The sequence below is a fragment of the Hemiscyllium ocellatum genome, chromosome 8 (assembly GCF_020745735.1).
Source record: "Hemiscyllium ocellatum isolate sHemOce1 chromosome 8, sHemOce1.pat.X.cur, whole genome shotgun sequence".
NCBI classification, from domain to species: Eukaryota; Metazoa; Chordata; class Chondrichthyes; order Orectolobiformes; family Hemiscylliidae; genus Hemiscyllium; species Hemiscyllium ocellatum.
In genome coordinates this window covers 33,620,212-33,643,917 of record NC_083408.1, presented here as the reverse complement: position 1 = coordinate 33,643,917, position 23,706 = coordinate 33,620,212, and the positions used below count along the sequence as shown (strand labels likewise).

The following is a 23,706-nucleotide window of genomic DNA, read 5'->3' as shown; positions in this document are numbered from 1 at the left end:
AATATCACTCAGAAATTCAGGATCTGTAGATTGTGTTAGGCTTTTGAGTTAAGTGGGATACAGTTGCAGATAATCTACAGCACAGCTATCTACAGAACTGATATTGATACAAATTATGATAAAATATCTACCAGCAAATATTCATATAGAATCAAATAAATAAGCATATAATTCAGGATTGTTGGTCATTCATCTGCTCTACGATAAATAAGACACAGCTTCCTTGTAGCTCAGTAAGTGTCATTGAACCATGCAAATCAGACAAATTCCACATTCCAACCTTGGTCTGTGCTGATCTAGCTCATGGCTTTGGGCAGTGAAGTTGCTACATTGGGAGGGTAAATATAGCAACTGTCCCTACTCCAGTTTACCATTCAAAAACCATTAGAGATTGTGGGCATGGACAACGAGTAAAGGTACTTGGGACCCAGGTGTCAAAAAGCTGGTCAGAACTTGCTTTCAAGGCTCTTATATAAGTAATGGCCACTTAACTGATGGGCTTTCACCAATGAGGAGCCAACATGGGCAGCAGAGCAGAGATAACATTTGTTTGAAAGCGAAGAATCAGATTAAAATTACAGAAAAATAAACTCAAGCTAAAGGAACTATGACAATGATTTTATCTATCCAATTAATACTGATATGGAATAAAAGTATTGATATGTATTAAAGGCACATTTAAGAGACTGGTAACAAAAATGGTATATTGGTAACTTATTGGCTTGGCTAAGCAATTGGTTAGAAAGTAGCAGATAGGGCAGGTTTAATGGTTTAATGTAAACTGTTTGGCAGAATGTGAATTATGGTGTCCATCAGGATCTGTACTGGTACCACAGCTTTATAAACGGTTTGAATGAAGGGTCTTAATTCAATGATGCCAAGGCCAGATTTTTACCATGATGGAGACTCTTTCCACAGTGGAAAAAAATGGCAGAAGACATTGGAAATCCTTAGTCCTGGAATCCAGCAATTCCCATTTTCGGAGGGATGGGCCATGGTTGAGGCATGTGTCGTTCATGGAAGCAGCTGAGCATTTATGGATGAGGATTGGAGGAATGTACTATGTTTTATTCCATTAGTTTAATCACTGGCCTGGGTTCTAGAGCCCTGAGGCAGGTTTGCCTGTCCTGGGGAAACTAGCAACCTCCTCCACCCGATCCAACTCCCAACCTACCCCGGCACCCACCATGGGCAGAAAATGGGAAGTTGGGGTGGCATTTTCGAAGGCTGGGATCAGTCTAAGGTAGATGATGCCATAGACACGACAGATGGGAGCAAAATTTGGCAAAGTGGTAATGAGTGGACAAAAGTATGGCAAATGGAGTTCAAGTGGCCTTCCACTAGAATGAAAGAAAGATAAATCACAGCACTGTTTTTCTAAAAGAGAAGAGGCTAGAAAAGAGGGACAGAGAGATTTAGGGGTCCAGTTCGGTAATCTCCAAAACTAGTTAACAGCTACATAAGTAAACCATAAAGGCTAATGGAATTTTAACTTCCTCAAAGAGAGCTGGAACACAAATGTATTGGAAGTGACACTACTACTGTTCAGAGTTCTTGTTAGACCATACCTGGATGATTGTGTTCAACACTGGACCTCATAGGAATAGGTCTTGGAGTGGGTGCAGAGCAGATACATCAAAAAGTTACAGAAACCAAAAAAAGGTTAAATTATGAGTGCATGTTCATAAATGAAGCTTAATTTCCCTTGGATTTAGAAGATTAAAGATCATATAATTCAGGTATTTTATAACTTACAAAATACTAAAGGAATAAACAGTGTAGGTGCAGGAAAAATGTTTCCACTGGTTGCAGAGTCTAGAACCAGCAGAGACAACTTATAAATATACACTAAGGTTTGAGGTGAAGTTTTTTTTTTCAATTCAGAGGGCTGTGAACTTTTGGAATTCTCTACTACAGATGGTTGTGGAAGCTCAGTCTTTGAGTATGCTAAAGGCAGAGATTGGCATATTTCTGATTACCAGTGGCATACCAGGTTATGATAATGGATGGGTAAAAGGCATTCGGAAGTTCGATCAGCCATGGCCGTACTGAATATTAGGCCAGGCTTAATGGGCTGAATGGCCTACTCCTGTTCATGTTCCTCACAAAGTCCAGTACCACACAGTCTAACAATAAAACGTGTATATAAAATTACTTTAAAATAATTCAAGAAATTATAATCAGCAGATATGAACTGAAAGTAAGTTGGAAACCAAGACGAAAGGTAGTTTGGCTCAAACAGTGCTAAGTACTTGGAATAATTTCAACAATGAGGTAAAATAAGCAAAATCCTTGTGATATCTGATATGCAGGTGGATAATATGAGTGATATAGAGAATTGGAGGAATTAGATTTGATTGATATTTTCTTGTTATCTTACTCTGAGGTAGCTCCAGGATTCTAACTTTCACCGTGTCATGTTCATGCATCAACTCTGTTCTTGCTGGCCCACATTGGCTTCTGATTCATCAATGCCTCAGATTTAACATTCTCTTCCTCTTGTTCGGATTCCTTGATCTTTGTAACTTCCTTCAAACATTACAATCTCCAAGATCTTGGGGTTCCATCAATTGCTTCCCCAATATTCATTACTCCGCCATTACTGGCTGTTCCTTCAGATCCCTTAGTCCTAAATATGGGAAGTCCCATCTTAATCATCTCCACCTCTTTACATATCTTTCTTTCTCTAAGTATGCCGGTAAAAACAACTCTCTCTTACAACTCTTTGTTCAACCTTTTGGGGGCTACCTGTTTTATTACATCCTTCTTTGGCTTAGCTCTTCTCTGACAACACTCCAGTGAAGAACCTTGGGATATTTTGCTCTGTAAAAAGTGCAATATAAATGCAAGTTGTCCTATTATCTCATAAGTTGATATTCCATGAACTTTGAAATATGCACACTAGGTCATCCTGGTCATCCCAAATTCAACATCTGGGTGGCTAGTATCAATCTGGTATAGATTGGGAATAGACTAAGCTAAGCATTGTACTTTTCCAAAGAACATAAATGAAATTAAAGATATAGCCATATGATGCCTATATTTACACTATTATCTCTCGTGTTGCTAACTTTCTTCCCTAGGCTGTTTCAGGTATGGATGGATTGGAGAAAGTGAAGGTAGTGGTTAAACGTTTTCAATGATGCATTCATGAACAGAATGGTATTATTGGAGGAAGCAACTATCAACAACACTTTAAAACCAAAAGTAAAATTCTGAGCTCATAGCTTGTGAAATGTTGGTTGAGAAGGGAGCTGTGCAGTACAAAGTTTAATGAAATTCTTACTGAGAGCAAGTCCAGCACAGGTTAGAACTACACCAGTAACAATGGTGGACGTAACCACGACAATTATGAGGGAGAAAGGAAGATGGCTTTCTTGAATGGCACTTCCAGGAACTGTGGATAAATAGGGAGATAAAAGAAGCACTCATTAAGCCTTTCATTCACGTTTTCATTATCAATATACAATCACAATTGAAAAAACAATTGTTCTGAAAGCTATTGTGGCTCATTTTTAAAAGAGTGGCAGATATTGTAAGTCACAAGGACAATGTCCAAGTACAGTCGGCCTATTTCCATCAGCACTCTTTGAAACACCAGTACCAGAGATTTATTGCTGATTGTTGATGATGATATATCCATACATCAATTTCATCTGGATTGTACCTACATTCAGAAAGCTGGCTTTTTATTATTCACTGACTTTTTATTATCCACAACAACAAATCAAAATATAGTCAGACAGTACAGAAAAAGGACTGCCTGTGAATAATAAAGCCTAAATCATTTTAATTAGTTATATTCATTAAAAGCAAGGTGAAACCCCCTATCATTACACTAACATGACAGAAGCAACCAATGAAGATTCAAACATCATCACATTTATATGACAGAAACCAGCATTCATTAGACAGCTCAGGGACAAACCTCTATCATACAGATAGTTCAGAGACAAGCATCCATTACATACAGTACAGGGATAGACATTCGTTACACAGACAGCACAGAGACAAACATCCTTTACACAGAGTACAGGGACAAACCTCCATTACACACAGGTCATAAACATCCATTACACAGACAGTGCAGAGACAAATCTCTATTATACAAACAATATACAAACAATCATCCTTTATACAAAAGCTAAATGTCATTACAGAGGTACCACCGATCATGCTGATAACTTAGAGACAACCAACACTTAACTACGTTTTTGAAATTGGTTCTTACCTGTACAGGTTACATTATCTTTGGCTAAAACTTTCCCACCCAGGCACAGACATACTATCTTCTTGGACTCTTGGTTCCGCTCACAGTTGTCTGATTCACAATGGCCGCAGTTGATATGGATCCGAATTTCAGCTTCCCCGTGACTTTCCATGGCTGTGAACAGAGTGTAAAGCAATTTAATCAGAGGCCGTTTGCATAAAATTTCACTGAAAATCCATATTGTGAACTCAGGTCAGCTAGAGAGGCAAGTTTTTATTGAATGGTTTTGAGGTTTTGTTCTGACAATCCAAAGGTGAGGCCTCCTTCTTACCGCTTTCCCACAGGCTGTATTTGCTTCTTGTCAAATAGCCTCTCTTTTCTTGCTACAACTGAAAATCACCTTTCCTTTATTAATGTGCAAAGATCACAGACTTTTACACACAGGCGAAAGCATGTCATTTGACCTACTGTGCCTATGTCAGGTCTTTTGTAAAACTTCCCACTCTTGCTTCATTGCCCTGCAATGCTTATCCTTCAAAAGTTCACCAATTTCATTTTGATAATTAGGGCAGGCTTTGTACTGTGTTGGGATTAAAACAGGTATTTCTTGAACAATGGTGATTGTCCCTTAAGTCATAGATTCATACAGCACCGAAACAGACCCTTTGGTCCAACCAGTCCATGTCAACCATAATTCCAGATTAATCTAGTCCCACCCAGTTGCGTTTGGCTCATAACCCTCCAAATCTTTCCTTTTCATGTACTGATCCAAATGTCTCTTAAAAGTTGTAACTGTAACCACATTCACCGCTTCCTCTGGAAGTTCATTCCACGCACAAACTCTGTGTAAAACAGTTGCGCCACATGTATTTTTAAAATCTTCCTCCTGTCACTTTAAAAATATGCCCCCTCATCTTGAAATCCCCCACCCTAGGGAAAAGACGCCTTCCATCCACCTTGAGTATACCCCTCATGATTTTGTAAACCTCTATAAGGACCCCCTCCAGAGAAAAAAGGTTTCAGCCTCATCAGCCTCTCCTTTTAACTCAGACCCTCCATTCCTGACAACATCCTGGTAAATCTTTTCTGAACCATCGCCTGTTTAATGATATCCTTTCTATAACGGGGCACCCAGAACTGGACACAGTGCTCTAGAAGTGGCTAATTCTTGGCCAGAAGGCAGGCTGGCTGACCATTTAAAGATGGTTAGCATGCTCTCAAAGCCAGAGGGGCAACAGGAAACCCCCATCAATACTGCAGCTCAAGTAATAGACAGAAAAGATCACACCTTCCTGTCAAGGCGCTGGGCTGGGTTTGCCTGGAGTCATGTCAACTCTGGAGATCTATTAAAATGGCAGATCGGTCTCCACTCTGGATGTATGTATACCCATTCCCAGATCTGAATTTGCTGAATTTAAACAGACACCATTTTCGTCCAACCAACACTAACAAAACAACCGCAACCACCATCCATACGGCTCATTGGAAAAACAGAAGATAGGAGCAGGAGGAGGCCATTCGTCCCCTCAAGCCTGATCTGCCATTCATCACGATCATTGCTGATTGTCCAACTCAGGAGTGTAACCCTGCTTTCTCCACATAAGCTTTGAGCCCAAATGCCCAACTGCTATATCTAGCCACCTCCTAAATACATTCAATGTTTTGGCATCAAGTACTTCATATGGTAATGAATTCCACAGGCTCACCACTCTGTGCGAAGAAATGTTTCCTCATCTCTGTCCTAAATGCTCCACCCTGAATCTTGAGATTGTGACGCCTGGTTCTGGTCACACCCATCATTGGGAACATTTTCCCTGTATCTACCCTGTCTAGTCCAGTTAGAATTTTAAAAGTGTCTATGAGGTCTCCCCTCATTTGTCTGAACTCCAGTGAAAATAATCCTAACCTAGTCAATCTCTCCTCATACGTCAATCTTGCCATCCTCTGAATCAGTCTGGTAAACCTTTGCTGAACTCCCTCAAGAGCAGGAGCACCCTTCCTCAGAAAAGGAGACCAAAACTGCACACAATATTCCAGGTGTGCTCTCACCAGGGCCCCAATTAACTGCAACAACACACCCCTGCTCCTGTACTCAAAAGCTCTTGCAATGAAAAGCCAACATATCATTTGCCTTCATTACCATCTGCTGCACCTACATGCTTATCTTTAGCGATTGGTCCACACTCCCCTCTCCCAATTTACAGCCATTCAGCTAGTAATCTACACTCTTATTTTTGTTTCCAAAGTGAATATCCTCACATTATCTGAATCATACTGCATTGGCCATTAATTTGCCCATTCACCCAACCTGTCTGTGCAGATCATCCTGAAGGATTTCTACATCCTCCCATCCAAGCTGGTATCATCTGCAAACTTTGAGATGTTACATTTCGTTCCCTTATCCAAATCAATTAAGATGGGTCTACCAGGATAGTCCTCATAATGGATTTTGGGTACAAGTAAAAATTGGGGGTTATAAGGGGAAAAGCTGTGGAAGGAAGATCTCCAGAGGAAATGAGGTCAGCGACAGTCGTTGAAACAAAGCACTGACTTTCACTGCTGGGGTCATGGTCCAGGGGAGGGAGGATGAAATGTCTGAGAGTTGGCCCTCTGTCCCTGGATGTGAGGGGTCAGTAAGCCAGCCAACACCAGGCACACCCTTGTCAGCCTGCTTGATAACAATGTTTGAATGAGACCAGAGGGAACAGGGCGCAGCAAGTTCAGAGAGAAAAAGATAGCTTACAGTTAGTGGGGGAGCAACAAAGTTAAGTCAGCCAAGATCACACAACCAGTTCTTACTGAAAAGATCAAGAACAGGCAAGAGGCCAGAGGAATAGGTACAAGTGGAGAAAGAAAATTGTAAGCCTGTGAAAGAGTCTACTAGTTAAGGGAGGACTCCTTATTAAAGGAATAAATAGGGAGGCAAAGGCAACTGAACAAGAGCTCAAAATTGTGCACAGCCTGAAATTCTTTGAAGTGGGGGTGAGTGCGGCAGAAATAAATAAAGCTGATTGGACAGGTTACTCAGGGTTGGAAAGAGGAAGAGCAGAGCATATTGTGAATACACAGCAAGAGGTGAGATCAGAAGAGGAGATGGCGGTCAAAGGGAAGAGAAGGGGAAGAAAGATTTAGAAGGATATTCCAGGTATTGGAACCTGTGTTCCCTAGCATTTGTAAGGAAATTTTTATTTTCCTGAATAGTTTCATATGACATTAAGGACGAAATGTAACAGAAGGCGTTCGATAAGGTTCCCCATGGTAGGCTAATGCTAAAACTTCGGAGGTATGGCATTGAGGATACATTAGAGGTTTGGATTAGGAATTGGCTGGCTGGAAGGAGACAGAGGGTAGTAGTTGATGGATTATGTTCATCTTGAAGCGCAGTTACTAGCGGTGTACCACAAGGATCTGTTTTGGGACCATTGCTTTTTGTTATCTTTATAAATGATCTAGAGGAAGGACTTGAAAGCTGGGTAAGCAAGTTTGCGGATGACACGAAAGTCGGTGGAGTTGTGGATAGTGAGGAAGGAAGTGGTAGGTTACAGCGGGATATAGATAAGTTGCAGAGCTGGGCGGAAATGTGGCAAATGGAATTCAATGTAGCTAAGTGCGAAGTCGTTCACTTTGGTAGGAATAACAAGATGTTGGATTACTGGGCTAATGGTAGGCTACTTGGTAGTGTGGATGAGCAGAGGGATCTTGGTGTCTATGTACACAGATCTCTGAAAGTTGCCACCCAGGTAAATAGTGCTGTGAGGAAGGCATATGGTGTACTGGGCTTTATTGGCAGAGGAATTGAGTTCCGGAGTCCTGAGGTCATGTTGCAGTTGTATAAGACTCTGGTGAGGCCTCATCTGGAGTATTGTGTGCAGTTTTGGTCGCCATACTATAGGAAGGATGTGGAAGCTTTAGAACGAGTGCAGAGGAGGTTTACCAGGATGTTGCCTGGAATGGTAGGAAAATCTTATGAGGAAAGGCTGAGGCACTTGGGGCTGTTCTCATTGGAGAAGAGAAGGTTTAGGGGAGATCTGATAGAAGTGTATAAGATGATTAGGGGTTTAGATAGGGTAGATACTAAGAACCTTTTACCGCTAATGGAGTCAGGTGTTACTAGGGGACATAGCTTTAAATTAAGGGGTGGTAGGTATAGGACAGATGTTAGGGGTAGATTCTTCACACAGCGGGTTGTGAGTTCATGGAATGCCCTGCCCGTATCAGTGGTGAACTCTCCTTCTTTATGTTCATTTAAGCGGGCATTGGATAGGCATTTGGAAGTTATTGGGCTAGTATAGGTTAGGTAGGACTCGGTCGGCGCAACATCGAGGGCCGAAGGACCTGTACTGCGCTGTATCCTTCTATGTTCTATGTTCTATGTTCTAGACCAGAACAACTACAAGATAAAGTGAACCAGTGTTGCCAGAGGGAGAGGTGGAAAGTGCACATGTGATGATGCATGGCATTCAATGTGAATCTTAGGTAATAGGAAGAACAATTGACTGTGTTCAGTTGAATGGTGAAACAATCCTGGAGAGACTGACACCAAAAATCCTGGATGGATTTGAAATATTAGGGATAGAACTGCACTTGGATCCCATATGGAATAAGCCAGAACTGGTGAACACCACCGAGGCATGAGATGTGGCTGCAAAAATGAGTTTCAGTCGTCACCTATTGAACATCAGCACAGAATTACATTAAAAAGCTTTCATTTCAGTCATTTAGTGCCTTTCTCAATTTTGTATTTCGTATTAATTGAGACCTTTGGTGACAGTATTGGGATGGGGGGGGGGGGGGGGGAAGGGGGGCTGGTGGTGGTGGTGGTGTGGGTTTGGAGATCTGAAGTCCATGTGAAACATATTAGGTGATCAATTTGTGAGACTTGTGGTTCTGGAATCAGGAATTATTGGCAAGTACTTTTAAATGGTCTTGTCAACTTTGATGTAAAAATTAGATGCTTTAGGATAGATCAATTGTGATTAATTATTGATGGATCATGGGACTCATGTCCTTTAAAGGCAAGTGACCATTAAATTGACCAGCAGAAATACAGACACCTATTTCAGCTGGAATTTCATTGGCTCTGGCATATAATTTTATGAACCCTTATAAGTGGAATTTTAATGCATGTTGATTTTATTTCATGGACATTTCCAGTATTATTCTAAGGCTTTGAAGTTCTGCGTTTTAATTTGGCCCCCGACTCCTCTAACCCTTTCCTCAGAATATTATTTATAGTTCTGCATACTTTGACTATTGCATACAACATTTACACTCACTTACTCTCAGCGATCTGAACCCCCCACATACTAAACGTGGGTGGTCTCTGTACCTTCTACTCACTCACTCAGGACACCTTTCCCTCACCTACACCAGCACCAACAACTATGTCAGCCATCTTTTTCTCACTCAATCCTGTCCTTTGTCTCAATCCAGGACAGTAAGAAAAAAGAGTCAAAGACTGTGGTGCTGGGAAAGCACAGCCGGTCAAGCAGCATCTGAGGAGCAGGAGAGTCGACATTTCAGGGAAAAGCCTAAATCAGGAATGAGGCTTGTGGACCGAGAGGGCTGAGAGATAAATGAGAGGGGGGATGGGGTTGGGGAGAAGGTAGCTGGGAATGCGTTAGGTGGGGGTGAAAGTGATAGATCAGAGAGGAGGGCGGAGCAGATAGGTGGGAAGAAAAATGGACAGGTAGGACTGTTCAAGAGTGTCGGTGCCAAGTTGAGAGGTTGGGACTGGGATAAGGTGGGGGAAAGGGAAATGGGAAAACTGGTGAAATCCACATTGATCCCATATGGTTGAAGTATCCCAAGACGGAAGATGAGGCATCCTTCCTCCAAGCATCAGGTGGTTAGAGTTTGGCAATGGAGGAGGCCCAGGACCTGCATGTCCTTGGCAGCGTGGGAGGGGGAGTTCAAGTGCTCAGATACAGGGCGACGGTGTTGTTTGGTTCAGATGTCCCAGAGAAAAGATTCTGAGAAGACTGCCTTTGTGCCCAACTGACAGTGCCCACGCAACTGGATGATGCTCTTGACTAACCATACACCATTCCTGACTGATGTCAGCACCCCCAATTAGCATTAAGACGAGGCCATTGGGTTGATGTATATTAGATTAGATTAGATTACTTACAGTGTGGAAACAGGCCCTTCGGCCCAACAAGTCCACACCGACGCGCAACCCACCCATACATATACCGTTTACCTAACACTACAGGCTGGTGAGTTTATTGAGTAGACCACTGGTCTTTCATATAGGCGTGACAATGAGATAATGCCTGACAGCAAATTGTCCGTTTCCTTGACTGATGGATGCTAACAACCAGGTAGAGCATCCTAGATTTGTGACTGTGCTGAACACCAAGGCAAGACAGAATACTGTGAACCTTTAAGTTCTGGCATGGTGTGGTGGTGGGGGGTGGGAACAAAGCACAAAATGATGTGCTTTGTTCCCACAGGATGGAGATGCTGCGTACATCATAACAGGTGCAAAATGAGAGGGCACAAGGAGATGGAGTGAGAAGCCCTGAGAAGCTTCTATGTTCAATTCAGTGAGCTGGGTGCTCAGCCTGTCTACAAAATATCCCAGAAATAGCACTGCAATGAGAAGTGAGGTGCTGGTGTGCTCCAAAGTGCAGCACTGAGTGCAGAAACAAGCTGGAAGATGTTAATGTTGAGTATACAAGGATTAGGTCAGGAAGCCTTCATGCTGGGAATTCTTGGCATCTTGATCTGTCTGGCAGATGGGCGAACAAGATAGTGCATATTCATGAGGCAAGATTAGGTAATGCGAGGGTGATAATGAGCAATAATCCTCATTAAAAGGCTTCTCATCATTAACTCATAAGAATGTCATCTCAGTGTCCATATCATGGTTAGAAAAAAGAGACTTGTCAGTTCCAATGTTGAGAAAGGCCTCGCTTGACAACTCACATGATTCTCCCAAATTTCTTGCCATAGGCCACGACGTTCAGGGCTGGGAAAGATTCCACCTGATGCATTTAACCTGAATACTAGCCCAAGTCTCGAAACCAAAAGGCTATGACTGTTCCAGAGTAAAGAATCCATGCAACTCCCCAACAATCTGATGCTCTGCAATGGTCTGCAGCAATCAGATTTCAACTTAGCAACCCTGAACTTAAATTGCTCAAACAGTAGATGCATACCGCAAATAAATCGATCAGGATGGCACTGAATTCTACAAACTCTCATGTTTTGTTCACAAGATGGCGGACGAGTAGGCAGTGCTGACCTCATTCACTCCCATCGGCTTTCTATCTCTTTGCTTTTGCTCTATTTCTTCTTTTTCCTTTTCTTTAAAGCCTGGAAAGTGGTGAGTGAAAGAGCTGGCCTCCAGCAGCAGCGTCAGTGTCAGCAGGATGAGTCAGGCACAGCTCCATGTCAGCCCAGGTTCTCCTGGTGAGCAAGGAACAGGTTACAGGCTGACTCCCTGGCCCAGACCTGCAGGGCAGGCAGAGACTCCAGGTCTGCAGCTAGGCCCAGGTACCAGAAGGAAGAAGGTAGCAGTCTTGGCCCAGTGTGTTGGTGTTTTCCTGGTGTAGTGGTCTTATCCCCATGTAGAGGACTTCTTCATTATCGCCGTCTAGGTATTTCAGGAGTGGTTGTCTCGGCCCAGACTGGCAGTCTTCTTCAGTGGACGCTTCTGGTCTAGTATCCTGTGGCCTTGCATGGGGCAGAGGCGGGTCTCAACCCAGCCACATCTTCAGGGTATTCCACTGTCCCTGAATCAGCTTTCCCTGAGCCCAGGAGCTGTTAACTGAACTGGGATAAACTTTGTCGTAATTTTACTTTTTTAAAATTATTATGTGTGACTTCTATCATTGATGTAGGCACCCTGTTGGGGCGACTTATAAAATTTACCACAGTATTTTTCATATAAAGGTACGTGACAAAAAATTTTTATTCTATTCTATGCTGCATTCATAGCACATCATCAACCCTGTCTTGTCTGTCCAGTCCTTTCTATTTTTGATTACATTCTAGAATTGGAATTAGTTAACTTTCCTCGTAAGTTGCAACCTTTTAGTTTTCAAATGAAAGAACAGGCACCAGCTAACAGACGGAATGTAAAAGAGGAAACTGCAGCTCCTCTTGCATTCTCTATACCAAATTTCCACTCCCACCAAACTTTCCCATCTCCACCGCCAACTGCAATTGTATGGGATTAGCTCAGTCATAGGGGATGGAAGTCCGCATTGTGCCTCTGTCACAGTGACCACCTGACCTAGAATAGAGAGCTGATTTGAGGAAAGCCCTTCAAGTTCATCAGCTCCGTTTACTTCCTCTCTCTCTCACCACTGACCTGTGCCTCCCTGCCAGCCAAATGTGGGTGAGCGCTTGACCGCATTTTTGTTTTACTCATTCGAGGGATTTGCGTTTCACTGGCTGGGCCTTTACAGCACATTTTCCCTGTCGCCCTAATTTTAATGTTGTGGACATTTGGTTAATGCTTGCGGCCATCAACTGGATGTCTTTACTGTTTGCCTACGTTAGCTCGTTGGTCTTTCTCTATCTGATTCTCCATGGGGTTGGCAACTCTTGCAGTCAGAGTGAGTCACGTGTTCATATGCCCGAGCTGTTGCTGCAATGGCTTCCATCATCATCAGCACTGGAGAACACAATATCTCTGAGAGTGCCTACACAAGACCATGTTTCCCTTTGATGCTCCACTAGTACCCACTAGTGGATGAACCCGGAGTGTCAGCTCAGCAGGACAGCGTTTCCTCAGACTATGGAGGGGACATACCATGGCCCTTTCTGCCTTAGCCTTTGCTCTTACACATTGGATCCTTGCTTCTTGTGATGTGCCACCCTCTCCAACTCTGGTGCTGGACCCATTGAGTGTATCTGTGCCAGGGAAGGAATGAGCATTGGTCATGTGCCAGTGCTTCCCAGAGTATAACTTCTTGGAGAAGGATTCAAACAACTCATCACTAACTTCACATCTGGCAATGCTCCTGTGGGAAATACAAGACAATCATTATTAATGCACATGGCTAACAGAGATAGAACAAGTCCTGGCATTTTCCTGATCATTAAATGTTTCATATCGGTGACCTTCACGACATATGTTGAAGCAAGTGTTGTATATTGTGTATATCAGAATTATGCAGAAAAGCCCTCTATGTCCATCAGCAACAGTCTGGCACTGATACCACCCTATGAATGCCCACGACGTCTTCTCCTATTGCCGTCAAGATGGTCACCTCCCATTTCTGAGGCTTGTCCTGAGAGATCCTGCTCTCTTTTCTACTAAATGAGGAATTTGAAGAGGCAGGACTGTTGTGGAGTCAATGCTTGGTTGGGATGAGGCAGAGGCAGTTCACTGTGGGACAGGATTCACTGCACTGAGACGAAAGTGAGGACTGCACTGTGGGATAGTATCCTTGCTGTTTATGGATACTGAGAGACAAATCAAGGGAGACATTCGCATGTGTAGTCCCAAACAGAAAGGACAATGTGTGCTCAAGAAGACTCTGGAGATGTGACAGTGACGGCCGTCATGAAACTTGGGTGGCACTCACCTTGCCTGATCGCGAGGAACCTGAAATGGATTTCTTGAACTGGATCCACGTCCCACACACCACAATCCAGCTGTTCTCCTCCTCCTGTGACTCCCAGCTGCACCTGCTCGGGTGAGGCTGACCAGACTCCTTCTGCCACCTCCTGGCAAGAACCCTTTTCTCCACTCTCAGAAAAGCTTTGACAGTCACCTTAAGTTGCATCCAGGAAACATAGCACTGCATTTGCCCTCTGACAGCCATTTCACTTCTTTCATGTCTACAGATTAGCTGCTTAACATGCACAGTGTTGCCAGTGCCAGTGCTGCCAATGTTCCTCGAAATGCTTAGGCCTTTTGTTGCTTCTGACTTCACTCCTCTGTTACACCTAATCAGATATTAATCCCAGAGGCAATTTCACAATTGGTTGGCTCTCACAAATTCACCCAGGAGACAGGTTACTTGAGAGGTCAGTTGCTGACCCAAACATGTTCCCAACTTTCCATCAAAACCTAAGTCCCTAAGATTCAGTGAATTACACCTACAAGGATCAGAACTACTCCCTAGAGATTCACCCCAATTCAGGATTCTGAAGGCTAGGTTGTATGTGCAACAATATAAATTAAGCCTACATTCATTGGAATATAAAACTTAAAGGGAGACCTGATTTTTATTTTTGGAAGTTTGGAAGGAATTGAAAGGAAGAATAGCAGAAACTATTGGTTGGGAAGGCCTAGGACAAAGACAGCATCTCCCTAAACTCAGAGCCAAGGCATTCAGGAGAGAAGTTGAAAAACACTCCTTAACACAAAAGGGTAGAAGCATAGAACTTTCTCCATGACAAGCAATAGACCAATTAAATCTCAATTCGACAGTTTTTAGTTATCAAAGAGTACAAAGAGATATAGAAACAAAGCAAGGAGATTGAGCTAAGAAATGGATTGAGCATAATCTCAGTGAATGATGGAAGAGACTTCGGAGGGCAAATGGTCTACTCAGGTTTCCTTGCTCCTATGACTGTGCTTGAACATCCCCAATCGAGAGCTGGCTGCTGGGGATAACTATTGCTCAAAACAACCTGTACAGATACCCAAATAAATGTAAGTCAACTTTGAAATGCACGAGGCTTTTTTGAAATGTGTTTTCCTTTAACATGAAACTAAGCCTGGATTCGTTGCCCTTCATTTCTCTTCACCTGCCAATGGGTGAAGGTAGATCTCTCCGGCTGGATTGACAAACGAAATCCCATCGTAGCCATCCGCTGTGATCCCATCAGCTAATGACGCATTACCCCCTGAAAAAAACACAGAAGCAGAGAACCTCAAACTTATTAGTCACACAGTAAATTAACTACATTTTCCCTTGAAGGCAGCATTTGAAAAATGTCAGCCTTGCCTCAGTGGTAGCATTCCTACCGCTGAGTCAGACCATTGTAAGTTCAACCTCTCCCTTTAATTACTTGAGCACCTAGCCTGCGTTCAGTCAGCGCTGTACCACTGAATATGCCACCTTTCAGATGAGGCAGCTTTCAATTCTGGTGTCCCTTCTAGAGAAAAAAATGTTGCGTAATTTGAAAGGGTTCAGAAAAGAATTACAAGGATGTTGCCCAGGTTGGAGGGTTTGAGCTATTGGGAGAGGCTAATTTTCCCCGGAGCTTAGGAGGCCGAGGGGTGATCTTATAGAAGTTCAGAAAATCACGTATCGATAGGGTGAATCACCAAGGTCTTTTCCCCAGGGTAGGTAAGTCTATAACCAGGGGGCATAGGTTTAAGGTGAGAGAGGAAAGAATTAAAAGGGACCGAATGGGCAACTTTTTCAAACAGAGGATGGTGTGTGTATGGAATGAGCTGTGAGAGGGAGTGGTGAGGCTGGTACAATTACAACATTTAAAAGGCATCTGGATAGGTACATGAATAGGAAGGGTTTAAGAGGGATATGGGCCAAATTCAGGCAAGTGGGACTGGATTAATTCAGAATATTTGGTCGGCATGGACAAGTTGGACTGAAGGGTTTGTTTCCGTGCTGTATGTCTCTATGGCTTTTTCAGGTGGGTGGTAAATTTCCTGTGGTATTATTTCAAAGAAGAACTGGGGGATGACATCCTGATGTCACCAGATTAACAGGCTGTCAGCTCGTTGCTGCACATTGGCAATATTCTGCGGTTAAATTGCCTGCTTCATTTCCTACATTACAGCAATGATTATGCTTCAAAAACATTTAATTGGCAATGAGTTCTGAGGGTTATTATGCATATTGTGTGACCTGTCAGCTTCTCTTTTGAAGTCGGGCTTCTTTCTGCTCGGCTCCAGATTATTCAAAAACATTAATGTCATAAAATATAAGACACAGGAAGAGAAGTAGGCCATTCAACCCATTGAATCTGCTCTGCTATTCAAGGAGATCATGGCTGATCTGATCATCCTTTCCTGCTCAAAGTCTGGGAGAAGATTTGTAGCTCGGGTGCTCGTTGTTGTGGTTCTGTTCGCCGAGCTGGGAGTTTTTGTTGCAAACATTTCGTCCCCTTTCTAGGTGACATCCTCAGTGCTTGGGAGCCTTCTGTGAAGCACTTCTGGGCTGATTCCTCCGGCATTTGTAGTGGTTTGAATCTGCCGCTTCCGCTATAAATGCCGGAGGAATCAGCACAGAAGCGCTTCACAGGAGGCTCCCAAGCACTGAGGATCTCACCTAGAAAGGGGACGAAACGTTTGCAACACAAAAATTGCAGCTCGGCGACAGAACCACAACATCCTTTCCTGCTTTCTCCCCCCATAACAATCAATTCCTTTCATGATTACAAATCTGTCTTTCTGAACCTTGAATATATGTAATGAAGCAGCCTCAACAGTAGGAAACAGTGTCAGATTCACTATATTTTGAGAAAATAAATTCCTCCTTATCTTTATCTTAAATGGGTGGCTCCTTACTCTAAAATGATGCCTCCTGGTGCTAGACTCTCTAAGAAGAGGAAACAACCTTTCCCTATCTACCCTGTCAAGGTCCCTAAGAATTATTTCAGTCAGGTAACCTCTCATTATTATTATGTCCATATCATCAAGGAGATAGTTTGCCAGTGCACCTGGATAGAGATGTTGTGTTTTAGCCTTCTGCTCTCTAATTCCAAAGTTTTCGACAACATCTCAGCTTGTGAAGGTATATATTTATCAGCACCTGAGGAAGGATCGGATCCCATAAAGCTAATTCGATAAAGAAAGAAACAAAAACAGAAATTGCTTGAAAAGCTCAGCAGATCTGGCAACATCTGTTTTGGGTCCTGTGACCCTTCTTTGGAACTGACTGTAGCTAGGAAAATGTTGGTTTCCTATGCAGAAGATAGGGTGGGGGTGGGGGGGAGGGGCTAAGGAGTAGATGATAGGTGCGGTTATTCCAGCTTGCGCTGAGCTTCACTGGAGCACTGCAGCAAGCCTGAGACAGAGACGTTGGCCAGAGAATATGGTGGTGTGTTGAAAGGGCAGGCTACTGGAAGCTCAGAGTGTTTTTTGTGAACAAAATATAGGTGTTCTGCATAGTGGTCACCCAATCTACTGAGGAAGATGGGAGTGTTTTGAGCATTTCAGAAGGGTAACAAAAATTAAAAAATCGATGGATCAGTTATCCCTCCCTCTCCCAGTTAGAGAACCATTTTTTTGTTTCCAAGTCAGAGCTGCCACTTGGAAACAAGGTCACCTGACGTGATCATCCCTGCACTTTTCTGAATCAGTCCAGATCCAGGTAAGAGTCCCATGCTGAAGGTTACAAGTCATGGCCAGAAATGGAATCCATTAACCTTCAGTGACGATGGTGGAAGAACTCACACTTTGAGGAACAACAGCTGTTTGAGGACCATTTGGGAAGAGTACAAGGCCTTGTTTTAAGCAAATAAGGCAAGTGAATAAAAACCATTTTGTGTATTTCCCCCCCCCCCATCACATGCCTTCTTGCCTAGGCGTTTGAGTATAGGAGTTGGAAAGTCGTGTTGAGGTTATACAGGTGAGGAACAATACTATCAAGCTTGAGAGGGCTCAGAAAAAAATTTACCAGCATGTTGCCAGGAATGGAAGGAGAGGGAGAAGAATTATAGGGAGAGGCTGTTGGACTGGAACCTTTCACTGGAGCTTAGTGTGGCCTTATAAAGATTTTAAAATCATGATAAAGTGAATGGCAGGTGTTTTTTTTTTCTCTATGGTGGCGGTTTTCAAGACTCGGGGGCATATTTTTAAGGAGAGAGAAGAAAGATTTGAAAAGGACATGAGGGACAACTTTTTTGTTTTACAGTCAGTGTGGAATGAACTGCCAGAGAAAGGTGATGGATATGGGTACAGTTACAATGCTTAAAAGATATTTAAATAAGTACATGAATGTGAAACATTTGGAGAAATACGTGCCAAGCACAGGCAAGTAGAACTAGTTCAGTTTGGGATTATGGTCAGCATGAACTGGTTGGAGCAAAGAGTCTGTTTCCATGCTGTGTGATTCTATAAGTCTTAGTCATTGTGAATTGATGTTGAAAATGTAATTGAAGAGGAAGATGCACAACTGCAAGGCATAGAGAAATGGGCAGAGAACAATCATCATGGCTATTCTGAAGACTAGACAGAAATGACAAGGGTGGGGGTACAAATCCTTCATGTGATGGTGGCAATGTGGAGGAGGGTAGTAGTTTTTTCAGTTGGATACAAACAACTTGTCTGAAAAGAAGTTTTAATAACCAGTGAGCTGTAACATTACATATTAAACTGACAAGATAATACTGTCTGGGAGAAAGTAAGGACTGCAGATGCTGGAGATCAGAATCAAAAAGTGAGGTACTGGAAAAGCACAGCCAGCCAGGCAGGATCCGAAGAGCTGGAGAGTCGATTTTTCGAGCATAGGCTCTTCATCAGAAATTTTACTCTTCTGCTCCTCAGATGCTGTCTGACCGGCTGTGCTTTTCCAGCACCACACTTTTTGAATATAATACTGTCATTTACGATGAACACATCTAAAGCATCTCAAAAATAAATCTGCACTGTCCATGTCAACCCGCTGCACTGTTTTAATCGTACAGGCCTGAATTCTTGTTAATTGTTTACCTTGCTTGTTCTTGTTTGCATTGCAATGTTGTTTGTTTGTTCAGAAAATGATGGTGATACCAACATTTGCCTTGCAGCATGATCTGTGTGTTCTGTGGGGCACCAAATTAAGTGGCACTTGGCTTCAAGTCCAAATAGTCCATTGGAAATCAGGATAAAGACAGACCTCCCATTCATTGCTGTCACAGGGGTTGGTCAAAATGGCTGCCAGCACTACAAAGGTAAACTGGGGATATTTGGATGGGAGCACCCAAGATAACTTCCTAATCAATTTGTAGATTTCAGAAAAATAAAGAACACAGGACCTTAAAGTTTGAATGCAAGTAGAGATGGAAAAACATTATTCATGGGTGGCATGGTGGCTCAGTGGTTAGCACTGCTGCCTCACAGTGCAAGAGACGCTGATTCGATTCTAGCCTCAGGTGACGTTCTGTGTGGAGTTTGCATATTGTCCCAGTTTCTGAGTGGGTTTCCTCTGGGTTTCCTCCCACAGTCGAAAGATGTGCACATTAGGTGGATTGGCCATGAGGAAATTACCTATAATGTCTAGGGATGTGAAAGTTAGGTGGATGAGCCATGGAAAATGCAGGGGTACAGAGATAGTGGGGGGGATGTGGGTCTGGGTGGAGTGCTCTTTGAAGGGTCAATGTGGACTAAATGGGCTAAACAGCCTGCTTCCACACTGTAGGGATTGTACGATCCCTCTATCTTCATGTACAACTCAAAGGTATCCCAAAGATTCATGTAAGCAAATAGGATACATTGGACCTAAGAGATGGCCACTGGCCTGAAGGGGTAACTTTGATTTTCTCTCTCCACAAGTATTGTCTGGCCAGCTGAATGTTTTATCTGTCGAAATTTCAGATTTTCAGCATCTGTATTGTTTTGCTTCATCACACAGTACAGGCCTGCCAGGCCTTACCTCTGTATCCACCACCTCCTCCTCCCGATGTACAAGCCCCACCACCCCCTCCGAAGCCTCCATGAGTTGTCCACTTCAGCTTCTTCAGAGCCTTGGGACACGCACTGCCCCCACTGGCACCTTCCATCAGGGACTTCCCTGCCCAAGGATGTTTGGTGATGTCATTCCAACCTCCACCTCCACCTGCAGGTATGAAGGCATAAACAAATAAATTAGATAAGAGATTCCACCAACCTTACGGGCAACCCTTGCTTAATTTGTCCACTTCAATCAAGTCTGTCTTCTCCTTTTTATTCAGACATGACTGAAAAATCCAGCAGCAGTAAAGTTGACTTCCTGCCCAAAGACAAAGAAACAAAGAAAATAAAAGCAGGAGTAGGCCATTCGGCCCTTTGAGCCTGCTCTATCATTCAATATGATCATGGCTGATCATCCAACTCACTACCCTGATTCCACTTTCTCCCCATAATGCTTGATCCCTTTAGCCCTAAGAACTATATCTATCTCATTCTCGAAAACATTCAATGTTTTGGCGTCAACCTGTCTATGTGACTGAGAAGTTTGCAGACTCACTGCTCTGTGGGTGTCTTTCAATTCAGTTCTAAATAATCTACCCCTTAACTTTAAACTATGACCCTGGTTCTGGACTTGCCAGTCATAAGGAACATCTTTCCTACTTTTACCTTGTCTACCTGTTATAATGTTATAGAGATTTCACCAACACCACCACCACCACCCCCAACTCATTGTTCTATAATCCACTGAATATAGTTTAAATTGCTTCAGTCTCTCATCATCCCACCATCCAGGAATCAGTCTGATAAACCTTTGTTCTCTCCATAGCAAGAATATCCCTCCTGAGATAAGAAGACCAGAACTGTATACAATACTCTAAGTGTGGTCTCACCAAGGCCCTGTACAATTGCAACAAGACACCTCTGTTCCTGTGCTCAAATCATCTTACTATGAAGGCCAACATACCATTTAGCTTCTTCACCTCCTGCTGTACCTGCATGGGAAGGTTGGACAAAACCACCCACATGCAGCTTATGCTGGCTGAGCTTCAATTGAGACCTTATCGAGCAAATGTAATTGAGCTAACGCACCAAAGCTCTTTCAATGCCTTCCCACACTCTCTACCAACTTGGAGGTCAAGGATAACTGATGCATGGTTGCAAGTTCCCCTCCAAGCCATACCGCAGCCTGGCTTGGATCTTCTCTTTAAGGCTTTAGAAGATAATTGAACATCTCTAAGCAAAATATCTTTCAAGTTACCTGTTCTGGGAATGATGGTACTAGATCACAAGTCTTTTTTTCTCCCTCCACTAACCTGCTGCCCCTAGTTGTCCATTGTATCCAGGCATTGACGTATCATTTTCATACTGCTCCACCATCAGATCATCCATAATGGCATCTGGGTCCTCCAAATACGCTTTACCACCACCTCCTGCAGCAATCAACAGTGGCACTGAGACCCCATTCTCCATCTGTGTTCACAAAAATGCAACAAATAAGTTTCTCTATTCTATAGTTCGGACAGTGCTAAATTCCCATTAAGTGAAATCCATTGAATGTGCACAAAGAGATCAATGCAGCGCTCCACCCACTCGCTGTCCTTTCGAGCAATAATCTCATTTGAAATCAATTCTAATAATCTTCACGAATCATTTGTATCTTGTTCTCCATGATTAGCAGCAAAACTATCAATTCTGACTGGGGCTCAGTGGTAGCAACCTTATTCATGACATTTCCAGAAATTGGAGTCCATCATCTGTGTGTTTGGAGGTGCCTTATTTAATTGGGAGATTAAACGTAAACTCCATTTGTCCTCTCAGGTGAACATAACAGATCCCACAGCAGGATTTTGAAGGGACCCAAGGGAGTCCTGGTGGCTCGCGGATACCCCACAACCAATATTGTTAACAATGCAGTTTAACTAGATTCTGCCTTATTGCTGACTATGGGAATTTGCAGAGTGTAATTTGGCTACTGTGTTTTGTACTGCATGCCTGCAGTACATCACTGGTCGTAGAGTACTTTAGGAAGCCCAAGGTTGTGGTGGGTATTACATAAATACACAGCTTTCATCTTCTCTCTCCTTCAATCAGTCAAACAAGCAACACCAGTTGGATCATGCTATTGAGTCACCAGTGATCAAAGGACCTGAGAAGGTCAGCTATAGATCTGCCAGGGTTCTTGCTGGAATACATACTATATGCCCTCGGGAACCCAAGAGCTGCACCTGAAATGTGGGGCAGAAAACTCTAGGAGGCTTCTCAGCATGAGATAAAGTTGAACTGTGGTTCTTTCGAAGGTGCACTGTTACATCTCTCCAAACAGATCCTGCATACCTTGAAGATATAAGTTGCCCCTCCACCACCACCTCCTCCTCCGGCCCATTCTGACATGGCATTATTCGCGCTGTATTCATCTTCGATGATGGAAGATTCTCCCAAGCAGATCTTTTGAGTCATCTCATCTTTCTAAAGGAGAGATGCAGAGATTCTAACATCGCACTGCAGCCATTCTACAGACTGTCATTTATTTCTCTTAATATGTGCATTTACAGATATGCATTTAACAGATTGAAGGATATGTGCCAGGGTAGACTCGTATGGAGCACAAATCTTGCATGGACCAGTGGGGCTGAATGGCCTGTTTTGGTGCTGCCAATTCCATCCAATTCTACCTGATTTGATTTGATTTATTGCAGTCACACGTATCTGAGTTCAGTGCAAAGCTTTGTTTTGTGAGCAGTACAGGCAAACCTTAGCAAACAAGGACACACAGATCATAGATTGCTTAGACAGAGTGAGGCAAAGAGGTTACACTGCACAGGAGATGTGCAACGCAAGGTCAACATTAGCAAGATCCATATTATTTGAAGTTAGAGAGTCCATTCATCAGTCTAGTAACAGCAGGGAAGAAGATGTTCTTGAACTGTGTGTGTGTGTGTGTGTGTGTGTGTGTGTGTGTGTGTGTGTGTCTTCAAGCTTCTGTATCTTCTGCCTGATGGAAGAGAGTATTATCCAGGGTGGGAGAGATCTTTGATGATGTTGTTAGCCTTTCAGCAGCAACAAGTATAAGTGGCCTTCCGTGATGGTCTGGGCTGTTCACACAACATTCTGTAGTTTCTTAGGGTCCTGGGCAGCGCAGTTGCCATACCAGGTCGGATAGAATGCTTTCTATGGTGCACCCAGATAGAATGCTTTCTATGGTGCACCCAGATAGAATGCTTTCTTCTATGCAGTGTAACCTCTGTAAAGTTGGTGAAAGTCCTTATGAACATGCCAAATTTCCTAACCACCTGAAGAAGAGGCGTTGTGTGCCTTCTCGACCGTTGCATCTTCATGGGAGACTCAAGATGGCGCTAACTCCGGGCAACCCTTTGTGAGATCTTACAGCAGATTTTATTCTCATTCTATTCAAAGCAATTGATGCCCTTGTTCAAAATGAAGATCGTTTCAGTTTGTTTTTTTTTACAGCAATAGAAGTCGTTAACGAAAAACTGCAATAGCAACAATGGAGTAGTGATGTGGCTGTCTAACCCGGGTTATGGGCTGGGGAAGCATAAAATTCTTCAGGTGCCCTTCCCATTGTCCTTCAGCTTGACTCTGACCTTTCCACAAGTGGGGTGTGAGGCCGAAGGTGGCCCATCCACCTGTCCTCCAAGTGAAGCCCTTAAATGATCAATTATGGACCACCACAATTAGCCTCTCAATTCTGAGGCAGGACAGAGGGGTTCAGGAACGGGAAGGGAAGGCCAGCAAGCGAAGAGATGAATCTGTGGAATTCTTGACCGCAGAGGGCTGAGCTGTTGAGCAAATTCAAGGCTGCGACAGATTTTTAATCAGTAAAAGAAATCACGGGATTATGGAAAAAAGGCAGGAAAGTGGAGTAGAGGATTATCAGATTAGCCATAATCTCATTGAATAGGGGAGCAGACCCAAAGAGCTGAATGGACTACTCCTGCCCATTCATCTCATG

At 43.2% G+C, this 23,706-nt stretch overlaps 1 protein-coding gene across 2 annotated transcripts in view; it reads right to left on the bottom strand.

The window, feature by feature from the left end:
- Window positions 1–23,706, bottom strand: part of ltk (leukocyte receptor tyrosine kinase) — a 177,444-nt gene that overhangs the window by 58,421 nt on the left and 95,317 nt on the right. For both annotated transcript variants that reach the window (XM_060828804.1, XM_060828805.1), the window contains exons 6-11: window positions 22,071–22,202; window positions 21,050–21,206; window positions 19,720–19,902; window positions 14,924–15,022; window positions 4,232–4,384; window positions 3,287–3,397 (exon numbers count right to left, since the gene is read on the bottom strand). In XM_060828804.1, the coding sequence (XP_060684787.1) occupies window positions 3,287–3,397; window positions 4,232–4,384; window positions 14,924–15,022; window positions 19,720–19,902; window positions 21,050–21,206; window positions 22,071–22,202 (835 nt within the window). The remainder of the gene's footprint in view (window positions 1–3,286; window positions 3,398–4,231; window positions 4,385–14,923; window positions 15,023–19,719; window positions 19,903–21,049; window positions 21,207–22,070; window positions 22,203–23,706) is intronic.